The 16,180-nt window shown below is 37.2% G+C and overlaps 3 protein-coding genes across 4 annotated transcripts in view; 2 read left to right on the top strand and 1 right to left on the bottom strand.

Moving 5' to 3' along the window:
• Window positions 1-116: 116 nt before the first annotated feature.
• LOC127449315 (von Hippel-Lindau disease tumor suppressor-like) lies at window positions 117-4,729 on the top strand. Its single transcript, XM_051712665.1, has 3 exons — window positions 117-1,114; window positions 3,506-3,628; window positions 4,189-4,729. Exons 1-3 carry the CDS (start codon window positions 916-918, stop codon window positions 4,362-4,364), a joined length of 498 nt encoding a protein of 165 aa, XP_051568625.1. The 5' UTR covers window positions 117-915; the 3' UTR covers window positions 4,365-4,729.
• A 1,779-nt stretch (window positions 4,730-6,508) lies between these two features.
• LOC127449295 (putative deoxyribonuclease TATDN2) lies at window positions 6,509-14,229 on the top strand. Of its 2 annotated transcripts, XM_051712636.1 has the most exons (6): window positions 6,509-7,024; window positions 7,355-7,714; window positions 9,907-10,947; window positions 11,047-11,174; window positions 13,258-13,441; window positions 13,520-14,229. In XM_051712636.1, exons 1-6 carry the CDS (start codon window positions 6,641-6,643, stop codon window positions 13,658-13,660), a joined length of 2,238 nt encoding a protein of 745 aa, XP_051568596.1. In that variant the 5' UTR covers window positions 6,509-6,640; the 3' UTR covers window positions 13,661-14,229. The 2 variants fall into 2 exon arrangements, with proteins under 2 accessions (XP_051568596.1, XP_051568597.1); XM_051712637.1 differs by lacking the exon at window positions 7,355-7,714.
• A 125-nt stretch (window positions 14,230-14,354) lies between these two features.
• Window positions 14,355-16,180, bottom strand: part of LOC127449319 (ghrelin-like) — a 3,287-nt gene continuing 1,461 nt past the window's right edge. Inside the window, exons 4-5 of the mRNA XM_051712668.1 lie at window positions 15,973-16,081; window positions 14,355-14,492 (exon numbers count right to left, since the gene is read on the bottom strand). Coding sequence (XP_051568628.1) covers window positions 14,488-14,492; window positions 15,973-16,081 — 114 coding nt within the window. The 3' untranslated portion in view covers window positions 14,355-14,487. The remainder of the gene's footprint in view (window positions 14,493-15,972; window positions 16,082-16,180) is intronic.

Raw genomic sequence — 16,180 nt, 5'->3', positions numbered from 1 at the left:
CAGTGAATAATAAAGGAGATATCAGGGAGTTACCCTTTATGTTATAAAGGCTTATAAAGACTCAATATCAGAGTAATTCTCAAAATGTATTTTGCAATTCTCTATTTCTGTTTTTCTTTGTTCTTTTTTCCCTCCTTCGTTACAGATCATTTAACTGGATAATATGATGTACAGTATTTGTGTGTTCAAAGCTGCAAACATATGTTAGGATGTGTGTATCAAGGTAGGGGTTGGTGTGTTGACAAGCTGCACTCTGCATTGAGAAACGTCCTTAAAAATATAAACCTCTTTCTTCATATTCATTAAATGGGGTGCAAAATACACGCTTTATGCCGTAAATACATTCTGCATACACACGTACATTTTCCAGTAGTTAATTACATAGCTGTAGTAAGACTAAGAAAACAAACATCCTTAAACACTGACTTGCATATCTGTAATGCTACTGTTCAAGAGATTGATACTGCTGAGTACTGTTAAATTCTCGCCAATAAATCGCTTCTGAAATGCAACAGCTTCTTGATTTAAGCTTTTTTTGTCTGGTGATCACAAATGCCAAAATCTTTGCATCATTATTTAGAAGAAATAATTGGCAATGTTTTTATTTCCAACCAAACCGCTAGAGGGAGGTGTTCCGTAAAAGTGTTGTCTTCTTCACTGGCTCTGACATGATTACGTATTCACAACAAACTTGAAGCTGTACACAAGAGTGTTGACAGTCACGTATGGTTTTGGTTTGATTTCATCTCCGCTCGTGATGTTTTCTTCGCTTTAAATCAGAACTCCGAAGCCCTGTGCAATAGTATTTTAAACGTTTAGAAGCTAACCTTTACAGTGTGGTTATATGTTTCGGCAGCAGAGTCTCTAGCGAAGCTAGTTTTGGTGTTGGTGTTGCAGCTGTTCCGTCTTTTGACTATGCCTCAGGAATCTCAGGAGGTGGTGACGCGGCCGGTGCCCTTTATCCGATCGCAAGATTCCCGGAGACCGGTCAACGTGGTGTTCTGTAACCGCAGTACCCGCGTCGTGAAGCCGATCTGGATCAACTTTCTTGGGGAGCCGCAGCCCTACGAAGATATTCAGCCTTACACCGGGCGAAGAATGACAACGTATTTTGGTTGGTAAAATTTATACAAGAAAAAAGTTGCTGTAAGCGTCCTTTTTTCAATACCACATTTAATATTACCCTAATGCCTCTGCCAGATATACTGCACTGATTCTTGAGATAAGGGACAAAACATGTTTCAAATCTGAGTTCTTATTTTTTAATACTAAATTAATTTTTAAATAAATATATTTGTAGACAAAGGTGTCAGCTAACGAACCATGTAAGGGAATACATTTTATTAAAACGCTTTTTTTTTCCTTTCTAAAATTGACATTCACTTCAAAACTTACATCTTAGTGTCAGTCGTGTTAACTCCGTCAGACACAAAAAAGCATGCTGTTTTAATTTGATCCATTCATCAAGATTGTGAAGTCTTTCATTATTATTATTATTTTAATATTATTTATAGATAAGGTTTTCAGTAAAGGAGTTAAATGATATCTTGAATGAATGAATGATCTTTTTCTGTTTTCACACTATTCTGAAAATTCTGACAGAGTTGACAAAATGTAATTTTTTTTCCATGTTAACCATGTGTTGTACACTGGAGCCCTTTTGTTTTTGTACTTAGTGAAAACTGCCTCAACCTAAACTAAAATGCCAAAAAATTATCTCACAATTCTAACAGAAATGATCATAATGGGAATGACGGCGTTGACATGTTGAAGCTTTAACCGCATATACTTAAACATTGTTTGTTTAAAATATTAAAAAAATAAAGCTTACCAGACCACGTGTCCTACTGTTGCATCCACTATGAACAGGAAGTGGGAAAGGGGTACTCGGAGTTATAGCTGATCAGGACATTGTCTGAATTATTCAGGATTATAAAAATTTGATGCAAGATTGACGCAAAGTGAGGACACAAACTTATAGACAGTTTTTTATGGAAAATATAATTTAAAGTTTACTTTATGTATTGTTAGATATTGTACAGATCCCTACCTTTCATTTGATATTTATATTTATGAATTTGCTGCATTTTAATACATTTCATTTGGCAGTTTAATATTGTGACCTCTTGCTGAGGACAGGTTAAGTTACCTTGTGCTTCCAAGTATAGAGCAAGCATTTAAAAACACTCTAATTAAATTATTTAAAAATCTAAGTAATAAATGCTCTGAGTAAACATAATTCTTTTAGATTAAACTTTTCCAGTATTTTCATTATGAATTTCTTGATTTTAAACATAAAAATGACTTTTGCAAGACATGTTTTGTCCCTTATCTCAAGAATCAGTGACTGATGTACTGTAGGCATCATGAATATTCACACTTGCTTCAGTTGACAGTCAGAGCAAAGAGAAAAAAGACCCATTGTACAAAGGGGCCTCAGTTTGTTCCTGGGAGGTAGCAGATGCCCTAACCCCACCCCCACCCTGATCCTAACCAATTGGAGCCTGTAAGGCTGAGTACCCTCCCAGGAACAAACTGAGGCACTCTTCTCCCATCGTGGAAAAAAGGAATCTGTTTTTGTAAACGGTGGGAAAAAAGTATCTTACCGTGTCCCACGCTTGTAAGTCAGTCACAAATAATGGAGGCGGCTCTGTGCCAGAGGTTTAAATTTGTGGCGGGCTGCCTGCTCGTCCGAACAATGGAAAACAGGAGGTGGCGTTTTGGAATCATTTTTGTAAACAGACATCATTTTTACAATTCTGTTTGGTATAGACCTTAATCACAGAGCTAGACTTACAGTCTCTTCAATGGCATGCACTGTCAAAGCTGTATAAGGCTTCTATATCACATCTAATGTTCCACAACACATTTTGTCTGGGGACTTTTTCTTGGAAATATTATTTTTTAATTTTTCATCATAAGAACTATCCAAAACACTTGAAATGGCAGTACAACCCATTGAAGAGACTGTAGTCTATCCATCACAGCCTCATTTTTATTTCGTCGAAAAAATAAAGATGGCGCTACAGTGAATAAGGTCAGAGACAGTTTAGTAGAGATTGACCACTGGTATTAAAATGAATGGGAGATATTGGAATGGTCAGCTCGAAAACGCGAATGCGCATTAGATGAACCAGAATGAAAAATAGTGATCTTGAGCTAAAGAAGCACAAGTTATGATACCATTGTTGTCAGATTTGACTGCTCATTTTAAATATGTTCTTTGATCGAAATCTTGACAAACCATTTTAGAGATTTTGGTCTTGCCCCATTCAAGTAGATAGGAGCTGTAATTTCATGCCGCTTGTATCCATAGAAAATAGCTGCCCGGGAGCGTACCAAAAATGGCCACCAAGTGAACTGACTTGCCTTGAAAGGGACTTTGATAAGGTCAATTTTGGAGGTGCAGAAGTCACAGCAACTTTAAACTCTTTATTGCGATGCTAGTAGTCAAATTATCTTTTTGATTGAATCAATCTTATGCTAATTTATTGTTTTTTGTCAGGACACCCATGGATATTTCGGGATGCAGAAACTGACGATCCAATGTTAGTGAATAAGAAAGTGATGTACTGTCTACCCTCCCTTCAAAATAGACATGACCACATTGCCAACATCACATTGCCTGGTATACTACCTGTTCTCTTATTTTAATGACTTTTGCTATTCAGACTCATAACCAATTCTCTTGTTTTATGAAAATACAAATACCTACATTAAATCTGCTCTATGTAAGATTTGTTTTGGTTCCAATCAGCAAAAGTTCATTATTGAGTGAGTAAATAAAAAAATCCATGTTCAAAACCCTGTATTTTTCTTACCCCAATTCACTATGGTAAGCCTACAATAATGATTTTTATTTAGAGCTGTCGAGACTGATTTGGCACGAAATCGCAGGCATACGTCATTCATCATTTCATGTTTTCGTCATGTCCGTAAGCTCAGAAAGAAGGGTTGAGTTCGGAATTGCATACTACCCATACTACTTGTACTGCTTCTGCCATATCTGTCTATGGAAGCTCTAACAGTTACCTTAATTACCTTAGTTGTCTTTTGAAAGGCACAGTACATTACATGTGAATAAGGGTTTGTATATTAAGTGCTTAGTCTGGGAGCTGTTTAAAACTTTGTTAGACCTTTCATGTTTTTTTATTCACGTGTAACTTTGTATTTATGTGTGTGTACCAGTCTTGACTCTTCGAGAGCGCTCTCTGCAAGTTGTGAGGCGGTTGGTGCGGAAAGAAGATATCTGTCGGTTGGAGATAGCTCGCTGTCTACAAGAAGACCTTGCTCGGAGCCCCAACGTTCACGCCGATATACGACGCCTCAACCAGCAAGTACGACAAGAGATACTGGGAGAGTAAAACATGAAAATCTGAGCATCCCAGTGCACAGCCCCGGTTAAAACTGACAATATGATCTGGCGCTGTGAAATACAGTGTTGACAAACATGAAATCAGGAGGAGTCACTTTCTACTTTAAACACAGGCATGTATCGGAAATACACAAGTGCAATGCTTACAAGTTTTTGAGGCTTCAATGATGAATGTGAGTACTATAAGAAAGAACTTTGTAAAATGCTGAAGCTGCAGCTGTGAGCAATATTTTGTTTTTGTTTTATAGTTCTCTGTATACTTTTACCTTTTCAAAACTAACATTTGTCAAAAATCCTCTTTGCAAACAAAAATAAAAATCAATAGTGAATACGCTATATAAAATATCTGTGTGATGTGACTAATTCTAGTATTTAGTAGTAATGTAGAGTAGACCAAGTACAGGATAGTAAATGATTACAACTGTAACACTGTGAATATTTCCCTTATCATACAAGTTTGAACTGTCATTATGAGTGTGCATATTCACATCAGCATCCTTTCTCTGCATGGGAAATTTGTAGGATGTAGTCCACATTATTGTGAAACTATTAGAGAAAATAATTTTATGGGGTAAGTTTAACATTTTCTTCCTCATCTTTCATTGTAAATCAATCATTCTACCTGTCTGACCATGAAAGGAAACTTTGTTGTAATTATATATTTGTGTACTTCACATATTTTGGCACATGATAGGATGCAAAGTCACTGAGAAAATCCGGCCAACATGCAAGGTGGTCAGTGAGGGACTGTTGCAACACTGTTATCATGTCTCTTATGCCTTTGGTACTGTTGGATCTACGCCCTTGCATGTATCAAAGTTAGGAAAACCAAGAGAGAAGTTCCAGCTGATGTGTTACAATTGATACAGATGCAAGCATTAGAAATATTTGAAAACAATCAGAGTATAATATATTTTAGTATATTTCACATTAGTGTTTAACCTGTAGGCCTAACACCTTATTGAGCACATTACAAATGAGTGTAACAACTGTTCCAGCCAGGGTACAGTTACAGGGTTTTTTACAGCAGTAGCCAGCCCGAGGACAGTTGTAATCAGTGCACTCCTTCACACACCAAAGAAAGTAGGAACAATGCATGTTGGTTTTAGATTTTTCTGGTCAGTATTTGAGCAGTGTCAAAAAGTGTTACAGCTGTATATGTATTATGGTACATATACAATGAGGGCCAAATGTCTGCGACCAAAGTGAAAAATCTTTTTCTTCTTTTTTTTAATTTTAATGGTTAACCTGAAAATAAACAAAATTGTATAATTCTGGACAATTTTAAACAAACATATTCAATAAAATTAGCAGAAATATTTAAGATTCCACACAATTTCTACAGTGAGTCGCTTTTCAATTCAAAAACGACATTGACTAACACATTTTCAAGTCATCAGGTCAATAAAGACAGTCGTGTGGAGTCCTTGTCACATCGAGTCACAAATTAAGAGATTCATGTAAAACGTGCACTCCATTGAAAGATGCGGCCACTGTGGTGCTATGCTCCTTGAAGACTGACGACACAAGCCAACGCATCGCTAATTACTTACGCACGTGATCTACCTAAACTTTTAACATCGTGCTGGTTATAAGGTTTGAATGATACATTTAGCCGTTTCTTTGACTGAATCGGGTGTGATTAAGACTATTAAACATCTAAACAGACTGTTTCCGTTATTGTGATCGGCGTTATGTGCTCTGCCTTTTGGAGGTCACAGTTTTAGGTTAGAAACGAGGTTTTTGCTAGTCGTTAGCCGTTATCTTCGGAGCACTTTTGTGAACTAAACGGCCTTTTAATTCGAAATGAACACTCTTTACGTAGTTTAGAGAATATATATATATATATATATATATATATATATATATATATATATATATATATATATATATATATATATTAATATTAATTTATAATATGTTTTTAAAAAACAATTGGTTTTAGCATTTTTAAAGAGACTTTGATATTTTTCTAGCTATTAAATATTAGTTTTTGACTAGTCTTCCAGAAAATGTTAATCAGCGGACCATAAAGTTTTTAAAGACCCTTATGAATAATGTTTGAATAAATATATGTTCGTCACTTTTTAGTTTCACAATCTCTTTCTCTCAAAGTATTCTCAATTTCTTAGCCTAACTGTTTGTGGGCATCCACTGGCACCTTATGAACAGTGTCATGGCCTGTTTCTGTTTCTCAAATAACCTGCAACTGCAACTCATGATTGACATGGCTGGGTTTGTGTGTTTGTGATTGTCATTCTTGTTATGATCTATGTATTTTTATGTCTGTGTTTCCTGTCTTCATGGCAAGATCCTAGTGTGATGAACCGTAAAAGGGAAAAGGTGAAATTTACATGGCTACATAAAGCTGTGGACTCCCCCAGAAAGCTCATGAAGAACAATATGGGTGTGGCACGGCCCACGTGCTGGGATGGAGATGGCCAGAATGATGGTGGTATGAGTGATGTTGGCTCCCCTGGCCTGAACACATCCACTGGTTCGGCTGGGCTGGGTGAAATGGAAAACATGTACCTCAACACTCCTCATAAAGAAAAGTCAAGTTCTTCACAGGCTCAGGTCACACCCAAAGCGCACTTAAAGTTCACTGGGCACCACAGAGCATTGCAGAAAATAACCAGTCCTGGTGAGGTATGTATCACGCAAACAGAACAAATAATTTGCCAATTAAGTGGATGGAAAGTCCAAAAGGATGGACAGTACCTATTCATGCATTTTCATGAAGAGTTCAGTGCAGTTCAAATGTGTATAACAAGACAAACCTGAATTTGCAGATTATTATTATTTTTTTTTCAGCTGTCATGTTTTCATCCTGAGTCTTATTGATTAGTAGTGCTGAAATATATGTATATAAAAATAATATTTAAAGGTACACATCTAAAATGTTTACAAATTAAGAAATCATCCATAGTGTACCTTTTAATAAATAGGCTGTGATTGGTATTTACGTGTGGCATATAGGACACACAAACCCCTGTTGGATCTTCACCTCCTTCTGCTGGGAGGAAACGCAGGAGTTCAGATGAGGGGTTAAAAGTAATTTACCTCAAAGCGCTGAATGCTGTGATAGGGAATGCAGACACGAATTCACACTCTGGTGGGCCAAAAACACACTCTGCAAGGAAAACTCTCGACATACCTGTGAAGGCAAAGGAAGAAACAAACTCACCAACTGGCCAAAACCGCTCTGACGAGAACTGCTGTACATTCAGTGAGAAGAATGAAGCACTTCCTCTGATCAAGATGAAGGACAATAGGCCCCCACTGCTGGAGTTCATAGGCACGGAAGACGATGAGATGAAAATAATGTTGGACACCAGGGTAAGGTAAAATAATAGGTTTGGGGTTACTTGCAGTGGCATAACTTGGATCTTAATGGCCCCAGTGCAGGAAAGCTATCTTTCTTGCCATTGGGCCCACTGTTTTCATTGTTCCCTTTTGGTTGGCCGTTGCAGGCCCCCTTTTCACCATGGGTGGCTGCACATCCTGCACTGCCTGTAGTTACACCACTGCTGTTTTCTAACAAGAAGCCCCATTTAGAGTAGAATGGAAGTTAGTATATTTCCAGTTGCAGTCATTTCATTTCACATGTGTATTTGAAAGTCCACATAATAAGCTTCCTAATTGGGAAATTTTAGTGGCAATTATAGAAAAATTACACTTAGACTTACACCTCTTGGTAGCTCTAAAGTTGTTAAGATATGGTTTTACAAAACTGATTTTTACATTTTCTGAAAAAAACGTGAGTGGTGCTTGCCAGGGCAAAGATCACTGTCACAAGTGTTAAGGTGTTGTGGGTGGGGTCTGGGTAGCTCAGCGAGTAAAGACGCTGACTACCACCCCTGTAGTCACGAGTTCGAATCCAGGGCATGCTGAGTGACTCCAGCCAGGTCACTTAAGCAACCAAATTGGCCCGGTTGCTAGGTAGGGTAGAGTCACATGGGGTAACCTCCTCGTGGTCGCTATAATGTGGTTCGCTCTCGGTGGGGCGCGTGGTGAGTTGTGCGTGGATGCCTCAGAGAATAGCATGAAGCCTCCACACATGCTATGTCTCCGCGGTAACGCGTACAACAAGCCACATGATAAGATGCGTGGATTGACGGTCTCAGATGCAGAGGTAACTGAGATTCGTCCTCCGCCACCCGGATTGAGGCGAGTCACTACGCCACCACGAGGACTTAGATTGCATTGGGAATTGGGCATTCCAAATTGGGGAGAAAAAAGGGGAGGAAAAAAAAATGTGTGGGTGGTTGCCAGGACATTGCTATGAAGTTGCTAGCAATTTCTAGGTGGTTGCTTACTGGACCAGGTAAAAATAGCCCATTCCTGAGTGACATTCTTGTCCCTAGATATGGCTCAGGTCACTTCTTCAGTGTGAGCAGGGTTAGGGAGTAACGGAATACATGTAACAGGATTACGTATTTAAAATACAAAATATAAGTAACTGTATTCCACTACAGTTACAATTTAAATCATTGGTAATTAGAATACAGTTACATTCAAAAAGTATTTTGATTACTGATGAGATTACTTTGCATTTTATTGTCATTTGTTTCATTTAATATTTAGTCCTTTCAGATGGAAAACATTTATACATATAAATGATGTGATCCAAAGTGAATTTGAACAGTGGTGAAACACTTTCTTATGTGTTACATTCATACGATCAGACAGAGAAGTAAGTTTGAAGTAAGTTTGGAGGCGAAGAAATAGAAATAAACCTTGTGTAAATTGTCAGTTTTACGCTAAGCTAAAATGCTATTTCTAGCTATTTTACATTCACATTACCAGCACAATCATATTTTTTTATCAAGAAAACTATGTTGGATCATAATTTCTTTTTTTCTAGTAAGACGTTTGATATTAGGGCAAAAATCATATTCTTGATAATTTTTTTATTGTTTTCCTGTAAAAATATGTAAAAATCCTTAAAACAAGATCAGTTTGATTTATCTTGTTTTAGAAACAACACTGCATAAGATATGTAGGTTTTTCACAGAATGTATTTTTAACATGTATTTTGTCTTACTGTACTGGCAGAGTTTTTATAATCAAAACAAGTGAAAAAATCTACCAGTGCTGAAAATGTCATCCAAAGTATTTAGAATACGTTACTGACCTTGAGTAATCTAACGGAATACGTTACAAATTACATTTCACAGCATGTATTCTGTAATCTGTAGTGGAATACATTTCAAAAGTAACCCAACCCTGAGTGTGAGTAATATGGAATTTGATCGCCCATTTTATCATCTGTCAAGTGAAATCCCTCAAAGTCTGAACTCTTCAAAATGTAATGGCACATTCTCCACAAGCCAAACAATTTAAAGTTTCACTTATTCCTCTTGTCATGTTTCAAATGCCTAAAATGAAGCCAGAAGCACCAGTGTAGTTGAACAGACTTAATACTTTAAAAATCGAAAGTGTCTCCAGCTAAAACTGACTCCCAGTGCTCTTCGTAATAATAATGCCTTTTTTAATGAGAGTTTCTACTGACTTTTTTCTATATACAGAGTGTGATCCTAAAGAGAACTGAATCACCTGATTGGTCAGATGTCGAGGACTCCGAGCAAGTTGAGGTTTTCTCACAGGATGAGTCCTTGGAGTCCAAGACCCAACAAAAGATGGAGTACAAGAGGGATTTTGAGCTTGTGGACATCATTGATATGCCCCCACCATTGGAATACATATCGTACTCATCAACACCTTTCATGTCTCCAAAACTCTGGAACTCGGAATCTAGGAACCCCCAAGATAGAGGGCCTGACTCTACCCCGACCATCCCTCCCAGCAGCACAGATAGTACTGGTTGGCCATTATTAACTGCCAGGGAGGTGGAGATGTTGTCAAAGCACCCACCCCAGGACACAGCCTCTGACCTTTCACCTTCCAAAAACCGTGTGTGTAGTAGCACTGCAGTAAGGCGGTCTCTCAAATTACATCCATCAAGTATCAGTTCCTCTCCATTTCCCAATCCTTTCCCTGTGCCCAGCAGAGCTCATAGAACTGTAACCTCTGCCCCCTGGGCACCTGGTAGCTGGGCTTTCTCGCCTCTTATTGGACACGGGACTTCAGACTCAAACACTTGTGCATCCTTGCAGATGCGTTTTACTTTCGACAGTGCCACCTGCAGGATGTCGGTTGGCTCGGAGCCTCTTTGGCTGTCGGATTTGGACCACTGGAATGCAGATTCTCAAGGATTTATTGATACCCATTGTCACCTTGATATGCTCTATGCAAAGTTGGGTTTCCAGGGAACTTTCCAAAGATTTCAAAGCGAGTATGCAAGTAGTTTCCCGGTGGAGTTTAGGGGTTGCATCGCAGACTTCTGCCACCCACGAATAACCCAGAAAGAGGACATTTGGGAGGGGCTACTCGGAGAGGAGCGAGTGTGGGGGGCTTTTGGCTGCCACCCCCATTTTGCCAAGGAGTATAACCACACTCATGAGCAAAGCATCATGGGTGCAATGCGTCATCCTAAGGCCATTGCGTTTGGAGAGATTGGTCTGGATTATTCGCATAAGAATTCCACAGACACCTGGAAACAGAAAGAGGTATGCAGACATGATGACTACTACCGTAGGCTTTATTTAATGTACTTGGATGTGCTTAAGAGAGTCAAAGTATGTGTTTCTTTATCTTTGCATGTAAAGGTGTTTGAACGGCAGTTGCAGTTGGCGGTCTCTCTTGGAAAGCCTCTAGTCATACATTGCCGTGATGCTGACGATGATGTGCTGCAAATTATGAAGAAGTGTGTTCCCCGGGATTACAAAATACACAGGTTAGTTCTCAAATGCTTGAGCCAAGAATTGTGTGCACACTAGTTTACTAGCAGTCATATACATTATTAACTGGGTAAATCTCAAAAACTGTCAAGAAATGTTTGGTTATATTTCACTCCAAAATCAGAATAAGAAAATATAATTTGCGTAAAGAAAAAAAAAAGCCAGTTTAAGGACCATTCATATATTTTTGCACATAAGCACATCCCCCTCCCTCAATTGCTTACAGTATACTTACTGTATGTTTGTATATTATTAGTGGTAATGAGATTTTTTCACAGTACTGTAGGCTATTAATAACTGAGGGATATATACTGTATATTGTGATATATTTTAATTTTATAGTCAATAATTTAATGTATTTGTTTTATGTAAAATGATTTACATGTACTGAAATAATATTTTAAGTGCTTTTATTTTATTTATTTAAAGTATAGTAAGTAGCCAACATCGTATGGGAGGCACATTCTCAGTTTTAAATAAATTAATAAAAGAATAAAAATGAAAACCTGATTAACCATTTCATTATTAAAAAGTGTCAGCAAAATATGTGCCAAAATTAAATGATTTGATTTTAATTAAAATTTTCTCTATAACAATGCATCATCCCTGTTAAATTTAAAATAAAATAAAATTGATGATTTGACATTTAATTTTCACTTCAGTCTTGAGGCAAGACTGCCAATTTTAAAATGAAAAGGCAAATGTGAATAAGAAATTGCAAATACATTTTTACAAAGCTTTTTCTTAATGCTCACACAATAATAGTACCAGAATTGAAATTCAAACAGAAAGTTCAGTTTTAATTTTATTTTAAATGTTATCCTTTATTTTTCATTTTCAGTTTTCATTTTCAGGTTTCAACATGTAAATTCTATGTTAATGAGTGGGTGGTGCTCAAGAAAGTGTACTTTAATACAGTGCTTCTCACACTAGGGGGCGCAAGGAGGTTGCAAGGGAGATGTTCATTTTGTGTCCTTCTGTGACAGTGAATTGAGAGAAAAGCCAAGAATCCACGATACAGCGCTTTCCGGGTCACAAGAGTAAAAATACCAAGCGTTACAGAAAAATGCAGAACTGATTTTTGTTTCGTCAGCCAGCTCAATAAATGAACACAGCGTTGGGATCACACTTGTAAATAAATGCATCATGCTTGCAGCACGTTTTATATGGCAGATGTTACAGGTAAAATAAACAAGTTCATTCAGTCTAATTGGATTGTTTCCCATCACAGCAAATTAAAACACCAGTATCCCGTCTATCATAGTATCAAAACTAGAGAAGGCATATATGAGTGATTTGTTTTATTGGCATAAGTGCAAGCTTAATAAGCGCTGTCTTCCCTAACACAGCAAAATGAAACGTTTGATCTACTTGGATCTGGCATATGGCATAATTATAAGCGTTCTGCAGCGACAATGTCATGATCCAGTAGTGAGAGTGAGTCTCAAACTCATGGAATGTGTCTGATTAATTTATTTTCACTGAAGTCAGTGGTCTCGTTTCAATTGGGATGCTTATTGATATAGGCTAAATATGGATGTAATTATGAAAAAAGGAAGTTTAAACTCAGAATGCCAAGGAGCTTTATTGCCAAGGACGCACAAGGAATTTATCTTGGTGACACAGAGCACACGTAATATGACAAACAGACGATGCTGCAATGCAAAAAAATCTTAATGGTCTTAAAATAGTCTTGATTTTGTGACTATGAAAAATAAAAAAAATTCTTATGTTTTCCTTCGATTTTGGTGCAGTATGACCTGGGCATTTTGTCTTGAGCTTCACTTTACTGTACCTTTTGAAACAAATAAGAGGGTATAATAAAGTAATTGAGCACACATTAGTATTTCGAAGGTTTGGATTCACAAAGACATTTTTATGGTTTTTGAAAAAATAAAAACAAAACACATTTACAGCAATATAAATGTCTTTGCTGTTATTTTGAATCCATTCAGTACTTGGTGAATAAAAGTATCAATTTCTTTCAAAAACAAAAATTTGATAGTGATTCCAAACTATTGCATGGTTGTGTAACTATTGAGTTTGTTGACTGCTAACCTGTGTCCATATGTGTGTTAGACACTGTTTCACCAACAGCTACTCCGTGATTGAGCCGTTCTTGAGTGAATTCTCTAATCTGTGCGTGGGTTTCACTGGACTGGTAACGTACCCTCGTGCTGTGGAGGCTCGAGAAGCTGTGAGGAAAATCCCACTTGAAAGAATCCTACTGGAGACAGATGCACCATATTTTCTTCCCAGACAGGTATCAGTGTCTATTAAAGTGCCACATAAATGCATATCATTCTTTAATATACACACAATTCTCTATCGCTCTTTGTAGGTGCCCAAGTCTGTATGTAGGTTTGCTCACCCTGGTATGGGCATACACACGCTGCGTGAGATCAGTCTGCTAAAGGGAGAGCTCCTAACCACAGTACTTGAAACAGTCCGACAGAACACCAAATTTATCTATGGCCTGTAATCAAATATCGTTTTACTGCCTGCTAGCATTGCTAGAATAGATCTACTGGACCTGTTAACATAGCAACTGTTGTCTTCATCTTGTTCTGCTGTTGTCAACTTGTAGGTCTTCCATCAGTGACAGTTTTTCCAACAGCAAAGTACAAATCTGTATGACTTGGAATTTATATTTCATTGTACAATGGTACGTGTATGTGAGTGTTAGAGCATTGTGATTTTCACTTTGCTGTGGTGAAATAATATCTGTTTAAAAAAATGTTAGTAATGCTTTTATTTTAACATCTCTTCAGTTTGTTTTAAAATGGTTCTTTCTGTTCTTAGAATTCTTTTTTCATGTGTCTGCATAAATGCTTGCAAGTTTTGTATGCTTAAGTCATAAGTGACATAAAATGCCATCTTATGTCTTCTGTTACATTTAAAATTATTCAAAGTAATTCTCCTCTGTACTATTACGAGAAAGTGTAAGTGAAAAAAATTGTGAAACACATTGTGAAAAGCCACAACAAATAGCTTTTATCAAGTTGTTGGTTTTATATAAATGTAAATTCCCCAGAGCTGACAGAGTGAATAAATGGTCTTTAATATGCAACATCAATGGTTTTCTGAAAGTCATTTTTTGAAAAGACTGTTAGGCACTGCCACTCACACACACAAACATACATGAGACTGAGTGATAAATAGAAAAACTGGAGGACTTATTCGTGATGAGCTTAATCATTTATTTATTAAATCACTGTGCTGGTAAATAATTACATATCATAATGTGTAAATTGGAAGTCTTGTCATTGGTTTATTAGTATATCACTTGTGCAGGACTGGGAGCTCTATTCATTCTGAAACAAACGAGAACATTTGGCATATTATTTGGTTTGCAGCACAATTGCAGATGGTAAGGTAAATCATTCAAAGACAATCAGCAACAGACAGTGTCTTGAACTGTTATGTGCCAGCAAAGAATTTTTGTGTTATAATTCTTTAAATGAAAATTTCACCCAAAATGTTTAATTCTTTCATCATTTACTCATCCTCAAGCCATCCCAGATGTGTATGACTTCCTTTCTTCTGCTGAACATAAATGAAGATTTATTAGAAGAATATCTCAGCTTTGTAGGTCCATACAATGCAAGTGAATGGTGACCAAACGTTTGAAGCTCCAAAAAGCACATAAAGGCAGCATTAAAGGTATCTGTACAACTCTAGTGGTTTAATCCATGTCTTCTGAAGTGATCCAATTGATTATGGATGAGAACAGGCCAAAATATAACTCCTTTTTCATTATAAATCTTGACATCAGCAGTCTCCTTGGCGTTTATGATTTCAAGCTTGATTACACTTCCTAACGCCATCTAGCGCGCTCCTCATGCGTCAAGTACTAGAAAGTGTAATCAAGCTACATGACCGTTCTTAGAGACTGCAATGGCAAGCTTTACAGTGAAAAAGGAGCTACATTTTGGTCTTTTCTTATTCAAAACCTACTAGAAAGCTTTAGAAGACATGGATTAAACCACTGGAGTCATGTGAATTACTTTTATGCTGCCTTTATATGCTTTTTGGAACTTTTGGATAAAGTTTTGGTCACCATTTTCTTGCATTGTATGGAGCTACAGAGATGAGATATTCTTTAAAAATGTTAATTTGTATTCTGCAGTAGAAAGTCATACACATCCGGGATGGCATGATGGTGAGGCTATAATGCGAGATTTTTGGGTGAACTATCCCTTGAAAGAATTTTATTTTGGGACATTTAATACCATTCATCCACAATGAATCCTATCTTTTAGGAATTTGTCAAGAGTGAAGGAACACATCTTTGTTGTGGCAGATGTTTCACAAAGCAAATTATTTTTAGTGTGCTTTTAATCAGAAACAGAATGAGCTTTATTGCCAAGTGTTCTCACATACACAAGGAAATTTTTTTGGTGATAGGAGAAACAAGTGCACACAGAGCATTACAGTGAGACACAGAATATAAGTGTGTAGACAAACATGACCAGGGTATCCTAAGCAGAAAAGTTTTGTGGAAACTATTTACATATACTGTAAATAATATTTTCTAGGTGTACTAATAAGATTTCATGCAGTGCATCTTGCCTCTATGTGTAACCTCTCAGTGCTTTGTTCCGAGAGGGCTCAAATTCACAGATTTCATAGTTAAGAAGTATAGAACTTTATTCATTACCCCAGTAAGTCGACGCTATGTCGATAATTCTACATCTTTGTGAAAACAGTTTCTTTCAATATATTTCCAATCTACTGCAGTAGCTGTGGCCCCAGTGCATGTACTTTGTCCCTTTAAAAGAGAGTTTAGCTCACCAACAGGAGAATGACTAAGAAAGTTCACCAGAACTTTCTGCAGCACAGGACCGTATGCTTTGTACTCGGCTTCACTCAGAGACATGGCCAGTTCAAATGGAGCACTCACCTAAACAGGCACAGAGAAGAATCACTGGAGTAATGTTCATCTTCACAGCCATCTCAAACATCTTAAGGCAGTTAATAAAATTATTAATGACAATGTTAT

The sequence above is a fragment of the Myxocyprinus asiaticus genome, chromosome 12 (genome assembly GCF_019703515.2).
Source record: "Myxocyprinus asiaticus isolate MX2 ecotype Aquarium Trade chromosome 12, UBuf_Myxa_2, whole genome shotgun sequence".
NCBI lineage: Eukaryota > Metazoa > Chordata > Actinopteri > Cypriniformes > Catostomidae > Myxocyprinus > Myxocyprinus asiaticus.
The sequence above is the reverse complement of the archived record's forward strand: the minus strand, read 5'-3'. Positions and strand labels throughout refer to the sequence as shown.

Bases quoted from the DNA above. Each gene is read 5' to 3' on its own strand.
- LOC127449315 (XM_051712665.1), top strand. From the start codon at position 916: ATGCCTCAGGAATCTCAGGAGGTGGTGACGCGGCCGGTGCCCTTTATC. The intron at 1,115-3,505 runs GTTGGTAAAATT...GTTTTTTGTCAG, and splicing joins AAGAATGACAACGTATTTTG to GACACCCATGGATATTTCGG. The intron at 3,629-4,188 runs GTATACTACCTG...TGTGTGTACCAG, and splicing joins TGCCAACATCACATTGCCTG to TCTTGACTCTTCGAGAGCGC.
- LOC127449295 (XM_051712636.1), top strand. From the start codon at position 6,641: ATGATCTATGTATTTTTATGTCTGTGTTTCCTGTCTTCATGGCAAGAT. The intron at 10,948-11,046 runs GTATGCAGACAT...TTGCATGTAAAG, and splicing joins ACACCTGGAAACAGAAAGAG to GTGTTTGAACGGCAGTTGCA. The intron at 11,175-13,257 runs GTTAGTTCTCAA...TATGTGTGTTAG, and splicing joins CGGGATTACAAAATACACAG to ACACTGTTTCACCAACAGCT.